General features: G+C 43.1%; 2 protein-coding genes across 2 annotated transcripts; both read left to right on the top strand.

Annotated features, from left to right (window-relative positions):
- The first annotated feature begins 10,517 nt into the window (after window positions 1-10,517).
- LOC117585487 lies at window positions 10,518-11,032 on the top strand. The gene is made up of 2 exons (XM_034274982.1): window positions 10,518-10,648; window positions 10,804-11,032. The coding sequence occupies exon 2, from the start codon at window positions 10,811-10,813 to the stop codon at window positions 10,997-10,999; it is 189 nt and encodes a 62-aa protein (XP_034130873.1). The 5' UTR covers window positions 10,518-10,648; window positions 10,804-10,810; the 3' UTR covers window positions 11,000-11,032.
- Window positions 11,033-11,281: 249 nt separating this feature from the next.
- On the top strand, window positions 11,282-11,544 carry LOC117585488. Its single transcript, XM_034274983.1, has one exon. It carries the CDS (start codon window positions 11,328-11,330, stop codon window positions 11,511-11,513), a length of 186 nt encoding a protein of 61 aa, XP_034130874.1. The 5' UTR covers window positions 11,282-11,327; the 3' UTR covers window positions 11,514-11,544.
- Window positions 11,545-12,603: the final 1,059 nt, after the last annotated feature.

Raw genomic sequence — 12,603 nt, 5'->3', positions numbered from 1 at the left:
GACCGAAAGTGTATCTAAAACTTCGGCCATCGAATCTCCCCTTAAAGCTTGTTATTTTATTGTTATTTTTGGTTTTATTTTTTGTTCATTTCTTTGTACTTGTTGTTGGTGTCATTTGGCTTTTGGTGCTAAATACTCGTGCGAATTTTTGTGCTTTTGGAGGCCACCAAAGCTGCTTGTTGGGCACCGAGCTGGCATCAGAGTTTTGGTCTCTGGCTTGGCGCCACCCCCACAAAAACACAACAGAAATAAATATATAAATTTATACTCTTATTTGTTTTTCATGCTTTCACGTTGGCATTGCCATTGGCGAGGTGAAACACCCAAAACACAGGCACAGACACAGACCCAAACACAGGCGTTGCCTCCACTTGAAACATAAATAAACTGATTTCGGGGATTTCGTGGGATGCTGGGTCGGAGAGATAATACCGAGTACCATTCACCAGAGTACTTGCTGCTGCTGCTGCCTCGTCTTGCCAATCCAAAAGAGTTGCCATTGGCAATTATATTTTTTCTTGTTTTTTTTTTTTTTTGGCTAAGAGAATACATAAGTGGCAATCACTCGATTGTAATAATATTATTTCTATTGCATACCCAAAGGTCGCTTGCTGTTACATCTTACGGGGGGAGACATGATTTATTATTTGCTCACGGCCCGAAGCATGATTTGGAGTAGCAGAATATTTATGCGTTTGGTTTGTTTGATGGAAAGTAATCAGGAAGGTTGAGCTAAGACAATTGCTTAGCTTTTGTATTAGCTTAATTTGTGAGCACGTAAATATTTTAGACATTTATGCAAAATGGGAACTTTTAACATTTTTTCTGGCATCTTTTCTTGAATAGAAAAGATAATTGTGTATATGTTGGAAGGAGAAAGAAGGATTAGAAAGTATTTTTTTTTTAATAAAAGAATATTTTTTTCAACTATTATTGAGAATTATGTGTGGAGCAGTCTCCTTCTAGCAGTCTCTGGCAATGACTTGTTGAGCTCAGGCAGCATTCGAAATTACTTTCACTTAACTTTTCCATTCTATTAAATTTACAATCTTGAACATCGTTTCTGGTGCTGTACATATTTCTGCTGTCTATTTTGTGTATATTTTGGGCAACATTTATGTGTGTATTTCCATTGCATACAATTGGCTGGGCCCGGGGGCCAACACTTTCCCACCAGCGCCGTTTGAAACGAATGAATCAAAGCTGCTCATTTTGGAGTGTAGTTCTTGCTGGCCTGCCTTGTAGTCGTCATAGTCATACTCAGCCGTTGTAGTTGAATGTTTGTTTGGCTGCTGGACCGCTGTACCCTTTCCTAATATGGCCGTCTGTGGCAGCGGCAGCGGCGGCACACACTTGTACACTTGTTTCGTGTAAGCGAGATGCCGTGATGCCGTCCGTGTGTGTGCCGAACCGAGCTGAGTCGCTTGTGCAACACATCCAATTGGAAATGAAAAACTCTGACCTACTAATCACCGAGCCAAAAAGCCAATAAGAGTCAGCAAACGAAAGACAACGGCAACAACAACGACAACAAGTGCCACCAACCAGAGACAGCAGACAGCAGTCAGCATACAGGCAACAGCACAAGCAACGACATTGTCGACTACAACATCAACAGCGACAGCCCAAGAAAAATCAAAAGATGGACAATAACATTAAACCAGTTCCAAATGGCGAAGCCTTGTTGCCAATTTTCGTACTTCATGCACCGAGAACCGTTCGCACAACACAATTTGTTTCGAATTTGATAATGTGCGGCCATTTGGGCTTGGGCCCACAGGTTGCTCGCCCCAATTGACATTTCATGCCGTATTAAGATAGACACCGAGACAGACAGTCGGGACAGGCACTGGAAAAAAGACACCGAGACACACAGTCGGGACAGTTCGGGGGAGCCCGAAAGAGAGACACAAAGACGGAGAGACAGACAGGCAATTTGCGATATTTGTTTTGTTGTACTTCACTTTTCACTAAAAAATTATCATGTTACGAATGGATATCGAAAACGAAAACGGTGCAGAATATTTGGGGAATATAACGACTAGAGGATACCCAGAAAAGATTAACCAAGGGGTGTTACTAATGGGAAACGAAACTGATAAAAAAAGAGAACCCAAGAGCTTTAAATATTATACGATTACAATAAATTGTTAGTAAAATGAAATGTCGTCCACTCTCCACTGTTGCTTCTTAATGCAACTCTCAGCAGCGACACGCACAAGAAGCTTTCTGAGAGAGCGCCTAATGGACTCTCTCTCTCTACGCTGAGGGTCTTGCTACCTGCGCGCTGCGCAATTAGCTTTAGAGAGAATAGCTGTAAAAAAGAGACGCGCGAGAAGCAAAGCAAAGATTGAAGTTTTGCAGTGTCTTCTTTCTCCTTACTTTGGTGCATTTATGGTGCAGCGAAAATGTGCTTAGAATAAACAAAGCGATGTTGCAGTGTAACGGCAACCACTGTCGACACCAAAGAACTTAAACAGACAGCCGCTAGTAAAGTTTTTAGTCTACCTGCCATTTGTCACATATTACTCCATGTAAACAACATACCCCTGCACTTTAGAAGAACATAAATAACAAAAAATAGCGCACAAGGACATTCGCGCATGCGCCCCCAGACGGCGCCAAGCCAAGCAACAACCAAAAAGACAGCCAAGAGACAGCGAATCAGGCAACCTAGCGGCGGCAACGGCGTCAACGATTTCTGGCTAAATTGATGCTGATGATGATGATGGCGCGACTGGAGACTGCGGGGAGGCGCTGCGACACGGGAGGTGTGCGGGCGGGCCGGGCCGGGCCGTCTGCAGATTATCACGGGGTTTGTTTTGTTTTGAAGCTCTGGTTTGTGGCATATAAATTTCAATTGCTCGCATTTAACAACAATTTAAAGCAAATTAAATTTCTGTTTTTGGTCGATTATTGCCTGCTGATAGGCGAGGCTTGAACGGTCCGGATCCCCTCCCCCCCCAATGAACTCATAGCTCCACCGACTATCGGCGACTCTGTCATGTGCATATAAAGTAATTTTCTGCTACATTAGGTTTCGCCTTCCATTTGGGCTGCATAAGTTGGAAAAATTGAGCAAATCTTTTGCGGGCCACGGACTGCTGACAAGACGACTAAATAAATGTACTAAAAGTTTGTGTAGAAGTAGGAACTATCCATAGAGCTGTTGAAAATATAAAAATCAAGAGAATTATGGCTACAAATTATGGTTACAACATTTAAGCTTGAAATGGAACGAAAGCTAAGATCTTCTAACTACTGTTGCTACTTCCATTTGTCTACAAATTCTGTAAAAAGAATCTTCATTCCAAACTGCATCAGTCAGTTGAACAACTCTCCTCGAGCCAGAGCAACAATTAAAGGAAATTATTATAGATTTGTTTTGAGCACTTACTGCTGCTGGGGCTGCCGTTCGTGTTGGCTTCTTGAGCTGCTTAGGCTGCCAAGTAAAAGCGCCCACCACAGCGGCGGCTGCCCACATACAATGCTCCACTTAGACGCGCTCCATTGTTTCCGCATTCGATTAAAAATGATAAATGCCTGGCTGCGCTCAAGGAAAATACAGAGAAAAATAACCAAGAAAGAGAGAAGAGAAAAGAAAAGCTGGACACAAGACTGTGCCTGCCCTGGACTGCTTGTCTGGACTGACCATTTTTAATGTCTCGTTTATGAACGCTGATAAGTCAAAATGCTCGCGGGCACTGGGCCCTGTCTAAGCGTAATTATTTGATTAATTTTATTGCTTGTTCAGCGTGCGAGTGTGTGTGCGAGTGTCGGGGATGGCGCTTAAATATATCGTTTATGCTTTTATTAAATTGCACGCATTAATTAACTCTGGAGCAGGGGGAGTGCTAGGGGGAGGGTTGCCGCCAGTCAAAGTCAAAGCAAAATGTCTGAAATATACATTATCGGATAACGGGCCCCATCCATATTCGATTCGGTAGCCCTACGGCCATTTTCATTTCAATTAATTGCCCCAGCGTGCAAATTAGCGTTCTGCCTGATTGTTGGTAATTATTGATTATATGGCTACCCCACACACCCCACACACACATAAATCTGTGCCAATTGAATGGCCGCCAGGTAAGTCAATTCACTCACTTAAATCGCCATACCTGCTGATTATCCAGAGCCATTAGAACGTTAGCATCCAGGCTAAATTGGTCGTGAAGTGCCAGCCAGTCTCAGTGCTGGGTTTTGACAACATTTCAATTTAACAAATATTTGCTGGTATGGCAGCCCTTTGTCTGCGGCCTCAACGTCCAACTGGCCAGAAGCAGCCGCAAAATGGACCAAAGTGGCTCCACGACACAGTGGGACACTGGCCCAAGGGAGCTTGGGTTAGGTTGGGGCTGTGTGGGTGTCTGAGGTTATGAAGGTGGTTGGATGGTCTTACTTTGATATGACAGGCAGCAGAGCGACTCAGAGCGGGAGGGAGAGTCAACAGAGCGACAGAGTGGGAGGAAGAGGTGACGACAAAGAGAGAGCGAGAAACGGAGAGGTGATGACAGAGACTGGACTTTAATGGAGATTGGCGGATGGAGTAAATTGATTGACAGCTACTTTAAAAACATTTCATTTTGATTGTTATTATTATGCATATTCTTGTTCAAACTATTTTAGATAAATGTCCATTCAGATGTCAAAGATTTATTTTAATTAAATTGATGGAATCTCGAAATTTATGGCCAAGAGTTTATAAGGGAAATATGTATCCAGTTAACATTCAGTTTTTGATTATGATTGAGTATGATTTGATTTTTGACAAGAATGAAAGCCAATGAACATTTTAAACACAAAAATTTTGCACTATTTTGGCATCAATGAAAGCGAGCATCAACTTTGGGAACTTGTTTCCCTTCTGCTTTATATCCCATTTATATGTACATATGTACAGTTGTATGTGCATATTGTACTTGTAAAAAGCCTGACTCAGGTAGACACGCGCGCACCACCCCGAGAGAGCTGGCAGAAGTGCAGAGAGCAGAAGCTAGAACAGATCGCGAGAGCGAGAGTCAAGCAGCTTCAGAGAGCGAGCTTTCGCCGTTACGTTTTCAGTCGTCGCTTTCGTCCGTCGTACTTTGCACTATTCTTATTTGCATCTGCCGTTTTGACTGTGCTTAAAGAAATAACTTAATTAAATACCAATAAATATCTATCAATACTCAAGCAACAATCAGTTCAACCAAAACCTTTCACTACTTTATCTTTGCTCTCAAAGTTTCCCACTCCAACTCTCCCTGTTGCCAGCACTCCCTTACTTGCACTCTCCCACCTACGAGCATTTGCCACACACACGCTTACACAATGCATTGAAAAATGACTTAATTTCACTTGAACAACCTCGAACGATGACCAATAACGTGCCCCATTGTTGCGGTCTCAAGCCCAAAGGAGGCAGTCAGTCGGTCAGTAGGCGTTCGCAGCACTGCACCAGCACTGGAGACTGGAGTGAAGTGGACTTGCACTGGACTTGCACTAATAAACATAAGGAGTAAACAAGTCCATATACGGTCAAGTCGGTCAGCAGTATCTTTTTTTCAGTCTGCCATGCGGGCAGCTCGGGCATCATTGTGGCTGCTGCTGCGGGAGTTGGTCTGTGGGTTTTTTTTTTCGTCACTTATGCATTTTTCATGGGACGAATCTGCCGAGCGACTCCTTCGACTTGCACTGGAGTGACAGGCGCCGCAGGCGCAGGCGAAGGCGAAGGCGCATTGCAAATTGTCAAACTCAAAACCGTTATGTGATGGGGGTACACAGAGAAAGTCCAGCCAAAGCGTTGGCGGCGTTGCGATTTATTGTGAAATATTGAAATTACACAAGTGATGCGCCCCTTCTCCTCCGCCAGTCGCATCTGCATTTTGTGCAGCCAAAAAAAGGAAACCAAACCGAGCCACGTCCCTCTGCGGTTATCGCCATGACAGCTGTCAATCCCCGACTGATGAGCTGCGGGTCCACGTAAATCGTGAAAGTTTTTTCTTTTATGCTGCGACAAAGTTTTTTGCAAGCAACAGTTTAATTGCGGCAAAGCTTCAATTAGCAGGACAAGTGATTTTATAGCGCCCTCATCATCGGCTGCCTAAATTAGCCAGCAAAAGGTAAAATCAAAAGGTCCTCTGTCGCCCAGAAATTAAATGTCCATAAATGGACAGCAAGCAGCGGACAATTGCTTTATTTGTGCACTCAATTTATGCTGATTTATGGCCAATGCAGTTGCATCCTCCACAGCCACCAAATGTTAATTGCACTAAAATGCAGATTTTCCATATACAATTTGGAGGTCCAGTTTGGGCGGTGCCGCGGTGGGCAGACCTTGACTGTCGACCGGCAAAAGATAAACAGCGACAGTTTGGGCTCTTTTTTTTTGTACCAATAAAGTGGGTGGAGGGTGCCCTGTTGCCTTGTCTGCCAAAACTCATTAAAACGAATCTTTTTTAATGGCCAAAAGTTTTGCCTGGTTGCCTGCCATAATCAGTAAAATTAAGGCCATGGCAGCTGAAAACTGTATTGCCTGCCCCGCCGAACAGCCTGCCAATGTCGTTAGTGACCCACCAAGCAAAGAAAAAAAAAATAGCTATAAAGAGCCGACACTGCCAGGACAGCTAACAAAAAGAGGAGCTTGAAAAACTATACAGCTGATTTGGTATTGATTACTTTGCAGCCTTTTGTTGTTAATGAATAGAGGAAGTGTCTTGACAGGCAGCTTTTGTGAGCGTCGACTTAAGATAAATAATTAAAATGCAGGCTTAGGCCTGGAAGGGATAATTTTCTATCTCATTTTCAATGTTTAAAAGCTGAATGAGATTTTCGATTTGATGCTTGGAATTGGTTGTCCGACTTGTGTAATATTTTATACATTTATTTCTAAGGCCATTGATTATTACATTTGCATTTGCCAATTTACATTTTTCATCTGTCAAACTGCCTAAATAGTTCGCCTTGGATTGGTCCGGAAATGCTGCTTGCTTGCAACTTATTTTTGTGTTTTTTGTGGGCTATTTTTGTGCACAAATCTACAGCTAGTCGCATAATCATTGACAACTTCACATACACAAACGCTGAGCTTAAAGGATCTGTCTGTAAGACAACAACTTGTGTGTCAAGGAACAACTTACAACTTACTTAGATCAACTGCTTACAACTGCAGCAAAGAGTGTGGCACTGACAGTGTCTGACAGTGGCTGTAGAACAAACCCCCGACACATAACCCCCCGATAGCTAACGCAGACATTGCCCTGGCCATGTCACACTCCAAAAAGGCCGAAAAGTCAGTCCCGTCCAGACAGCAGCCATCCCCACCATAAACGTGCGGAAACTAAACTCTTTGCAGAGTGTTTGACTTCTTGTAGCTGCCGCATGCCTCGTGCCCCATGGACCATCCTCAATGCTGCTGCTGCTGCTGCACGTGGCCATCATGCTGCACTCTTGTGTTGCACTAATTACGAAAACTCAGCACGTTATTGGCATGGCACGGCACCGGCCTGGTCTGGTCTGGTCTGGATTGGATTGGGTTTGGGTCTGAACCGCTGGCTGCCCGAGTGGTTAAATGATACGCTGCAACGCGACAGTTGCCTGCACCCGGGGGAGTAGCTGCAACAGCAACGGCAACAGTGGCAGGCACGGGCGGCACTCGCACAAAAGTTAAAAACATTGCGGCAAGCAATAAAATCAACATTGGTCTCGGTTTTGGCTTTGACTCTCAGTCCCCAGGATACTCCCAGTGCTGCTCTTAGCTGGGCCGTGCTGGAGGGGCCATGACGGGAGGGGGGGGGAGTCAACTATGTAACTGTATTACTGATGAGCTCCAAAATTGTGCCTGGCCTGCCACAATTTGACCAAACTCAATGTCTGAGGTTACTGCAGCCTGGGCCGAAGCCGCGGGTAATGGCTAAAAATTACATTTTCCGACCCCACATTTTTGCAGCCCCATTTGTGCCCCTTTTTGCTGCCATTTTGTGCCCCTTTTGCCGCTCATTTTGCACTTGGTTTGTCTCCTTTTGCCACCCATTTTGCTCCTGTTTTGTCCTCTTTTGGCCACCCATGTTGTGGCTGATGGATGAAATAATTAGAAGCGAAATTTAGTTTTCAAAATGAAGATTAAATGGAAATATTGTCAAAGGATTTTTATTTGATGAGTACAGCAAAGGAATCGATTTCAAAAATAGAATTTGACTTATAAAAAGAAGGCTGAAAAATGCTTTGAATATTGGAAAACCATTGGCTATCTTTCCCTAGAAAATGCATTAAATTTTGCTATAAAAAACCTCTCAAAAAATCGTACATGTTCCAGCTAAATTTTTAAACTAAATCTGTAAAATCTCAACACCCCTATAGGGTTTGTTTTCAACTGCTAACCATTTGCCCCAGCTCTGATCAACCATGGTACATATTTGCAATCTTTGCGAGGCTATAAAAATAAATTACACACAGCTTAAAACTTATGTGAAGTGTGCAAGAAAAATGGCTTATAGACGCGCGCTTAATGCAACCCCAAAAAAGAAAGAAGCCAGGAAGAAACAGGCCACGAAACGACAAAATGACCTCAAGCCCAAAAGTAGGAAAAGCAGTCCAAAAGCAGGGCAAGCAGGGCAAGCAGTGCGGAGTGATGAACGTTATGGCTGTTCGAAGTGATTCATGCACACTCACACACAGCATCATCCACCCACAAAAGGGAGCGCACCGGTAAAGGTAAAGCTTGTAGCCGACAATGAAGACATTAACATGACCAACGACAAAACTCTCCCTGTGTGTGTGCCCCACAGCTCATCACATTAATCTTCCTAATACGCCCATCAATAATTCAAAGCCAAAGGCATGACCAAAGCCGAACAGCAGCAATCTTTAGTCGAAACCGAACAATCGACCAGTGACCAGTGGTGACCACTGACCAGTGACCAAGTGAAGAAGTCGCTACAGACACGCAACCCGCACTCTCCGCTCTCCGCTCTCCCCCCTCCGCCTATCAAGTCACGTCAACGAAACGAACTCGAAGCTCAGCAAAGTGCTGAGTGAATTATGACGCACTCTGCTCAGCGCTCTCTCTCGCTCTCTTTCGCTCGTCTCTGCAGTGGCAGTGGCAGAGGTGGGGGGAAACAGTTTGTCGTACATCAAATATCGAAACTATAACACACGAAATACTCGCATTGAACTCTCGTGCATGGGCCTGACAATGAAGCTTTATGGCTCGTTAGCATTTGATTTATGCGCACGGGAAATTCCCCGAAGAAAAAACTTAGGAAAAAACATTGAGAGCCAAACATATAAATAGTTTAATGTTGATTAAAGGCTGTGATTACGGCAAAACAGCAGTGCTTAACACTAAGAACATAATTTCAGTCATTTAAATAAAATAATAAAAACAATACCACAAATATTGTTAATCAGCTAAAGCCGGGTAGTAGAAAAATAATTAAAATTTAAGCAATAAAGTTACTAGATAGTGAAACCTTTCTTTTACATGTTTTTTTTAAACAAATATTAAAGCTTTTGATGTACTTTTTAGTTGCCAAAAGACAGGAAGAATCATAAAGCATTTCTTAGAATTTTCAAGCGCTTCCTAAATTGCTTTTCTGCCTGAAAAATAATTCGAATACAATTCATTAAAAGTACTCTAATCACCTTAAACCTTCTTATCACTTGTTTTTTTAAAGCCTTTGATCTAATTTTTAGCTTCCCAAACACAGGAATTTATTTACTAAGAAATTCTACAACTTTTTAGCTCCACAAATATGTAAGAAGGTTCCTAAATTGTGCATAAAAAGATAACTAAATATTCAATATCTCTGCAACTTTTTCTTGCTAAAAAAACCTTTGATACAATTTCTTGGATATTTTTAACCAAAATTTTGTTATATTTTCTGTAAATAAATACGCATAAATCTGCTTAAACTCTGCCGCTCTCCCCGTTCATTCAACCCCTCTAAAATCAATAAATTTCAGAGCACTTTGCCGCCACATTTCACATCTTGTTGCAGCCAACGTAAGTGTATAGCGAAACGTACGCGTAATTGTATCTGAATGACACATGCTGGACACACAAAAGCGTAGAAGAGCGGCAACCATGTGTCCCTGTCCACCGTGCCCATTGTGTCCACTTGCGAGTGACAGGACGCCAGCCAGATCAGTTGAAGGCAATGGCGCGGCGCTCTCAATGCTTGGGTCCTTTGTTAGGGCCGGACCAGGGTCGAACAATGACAAAAGTGCTCCTTGGGCTCCAGCTACACCTACAATTTCACCTGTTCCCCTTGACAATTTGCTGTCAGTGTGCTACATTCGGAATATTTCGTTGCCATCGACATTGTCAACGCAGAATTTTTGCCGCCTACTCCAACGCCAAGCTCCATGCAAATGCCTTTTGTTGTGCTGCTCCCCTGTGGATTGGTGGCAGATGCCTCCAGAGTCGCTGAAGCTGAAGCTGAAGCTGCTGCTGATGAAGATAGACACATCTGCCAAGCCTTCCATAAAACAGTTCTGGTTGCTGCCTTATCAATAAAGCTCAAGTGCCGCTAATTGTGTCAAAGGTTGGAGCGCGTGGCTGTGCGATAAAGATTTTCGGATGTGATGTGTGTCTTTTCGGCAGCTATAAAAGAGGCAGACAGCTGCCGAAATATTCTAGTTTACTCCAAAAGAAAGCGAAGACAACTAAGTAAGTGCACAAAGGAAACAGCAAACAGAAAGCTAATCGGGGAAAGAGCTCAAAACTCAGAGTCAGCTGTTCAGAGTTCGTTCTTTTTTTCACACTAAATAAGATTACTAATCACTGATTGAATGCATGTTTTTGTTTGTTTATTTTCTTGACAGTTTCAACATGAACTTCTCCTGGCTCGCCGTCTTCATTCTGGCCATTGTTGCTGTGGCTGTTTCGGCCAATTCTCAGTGCCCTGTGCCGTTCAAGAAGGATGGACCCAAGTGCGTTACCGATCGCACCATCCGCGGCGAGTGCCCACACAATTCCCAGTACAGTGCCAACATCAACAAGTGTGTGTACAAGTCCTAAACAACATTAAATAACAACTAATCTGACAAATCGCAAATCAACAAATAAAAAATACACAAAAAATAAGAAAACAAATCTGTGTCTGTGTTATCAATGTGTCAGAGATGTGAACTACAAGTGGGCCGAGGTCAGTGTGTCTGTGTAATCGGCCGCTGTCTATATAAGATCCGTTTCAGCTGCACTCCCACAGATAGTTGCATTTTCAGTTGCGTCTGAGGTGAGTCCAGTCTGAGGTGTTTGCGGCTGAAGTGGCGCGCTAAAGTGTTTTTCTTCGTTGTGCAGGAACAATCAATCGGAAGCAATCATTTATCCCATCCATCCATCCATCATGCTGTTGAAATGCACTTGGCTAATGCTGTTGCTGTTGTCGCTGTGCGCCGGTGCCTGGGCCAGCAGCTGTCCCTCGGGCTTCAGCGCCGAGAGTGATCGTTGTGTCAAGGAGCGACCCATCCATGGCACCTGTCCGCCCGGCTCCACTTTCATGCTGAACATCAACAAGTGTGTGCACGCTTAAGGCTGGAATTTAAACAATTGTCTTTAATGAATTTAAAAGTGCATAAATTTGGTTTCATTTGGATTTAATTTTGGCAGTTTTCAGTGTCTTTGTTGTGTTCAACTTTTACCTTTAAGTCGCTGCCGAAGCCTAACTTTTGGCCAATTATATTTGGCTTGGGAAGTTCAGCAAGTGTTAAAGATCAAATGCTGCACGCTGTTGGGTTGATGATGACGGGCACGTTGGCCATTAGTTTATTACCATGTAATTGACTCAACGCTTGTCAGTCATCAACGCTGACGCTGGCTCCTGCGGCTTTAATGTGCTGAAAAGCGGCGCCACAACAACGACGACGACAGTCCCCATCAAAGTCAAGGCGTTTTGTCTGTCCCACTGCTGTCCGTGCTGACGTGATTAGCCTCTGCACCTTCGTCTTATCATGGCCTGACCATACGCTAGAGTTTCGTAAGCTCAAATCGGGAATTGAATCGTCTCACACGGCCTGCTATAAAATTCATTAAAAACTTTGCCGGACCACCGCAAAAAAAAAGATAGCCCAAAAACGAATATATAGATGTCGGCTAAGGGGATGGAAATAAAAACGAAGAAAACATTTAACAGTGCAAAAACTTTGGCAAGTCCAAGCTGTCGACAGGATGTGCAGCAAACCCAATTGCATATGCCAATGTTGCAAAGTTTTCCAACTCCAGGAAAATGTCCCACGCCAAAGCACAACAGTGATGGCAAATTAAGAGCAGCTTGAAGTGCATGTTAAAGTGCATGTTTTAAAATTATAAATGGAATATTTAGTTTTACATGAAGAATGGCTAAAAGTTGTTCTTTAGTTGCTGATGGAAATATTGAGAATTGTTTGAGCTGCAGAAAAATCAAAGAACTATGGAAAATTGTATCCTATTTTAATATAGCTTCAATGCTGTTACAGATATATATTTTTTTTACATAAGCAATGGCAAGATATTTGTGTTCAAAGTTGACAGAATTATAGGCAAATATTTTAACTACAGAAAATGCAAAGATCTGTGCAAAAATTAATCAAAAGTTTAGGCTTAGCTTAAATTCCGCTAAAAATCTAGATTTAATGTCAGCTATT

The sequence above is a fragment of the Drosophila guanche genome, unplaced genomic scaffold (genome assembly GCF_900245975.1).
Source record: "Drosophila guanche unplaced genomic scaffold, DGUA_6, whole genome shotgun sequence".
NCBI classification, from domain to species: domain Eukaryota; kingdom Metazoa; phylum Arthropoda; class Insecta; order Diptera; family Drosophilidae; genus Drosophila; species Drosophila guanche.
Note: the sequence above shows the minus strand (reverse complement) of the source record. Positions and strands in the feature narration are given on the sequence as shown.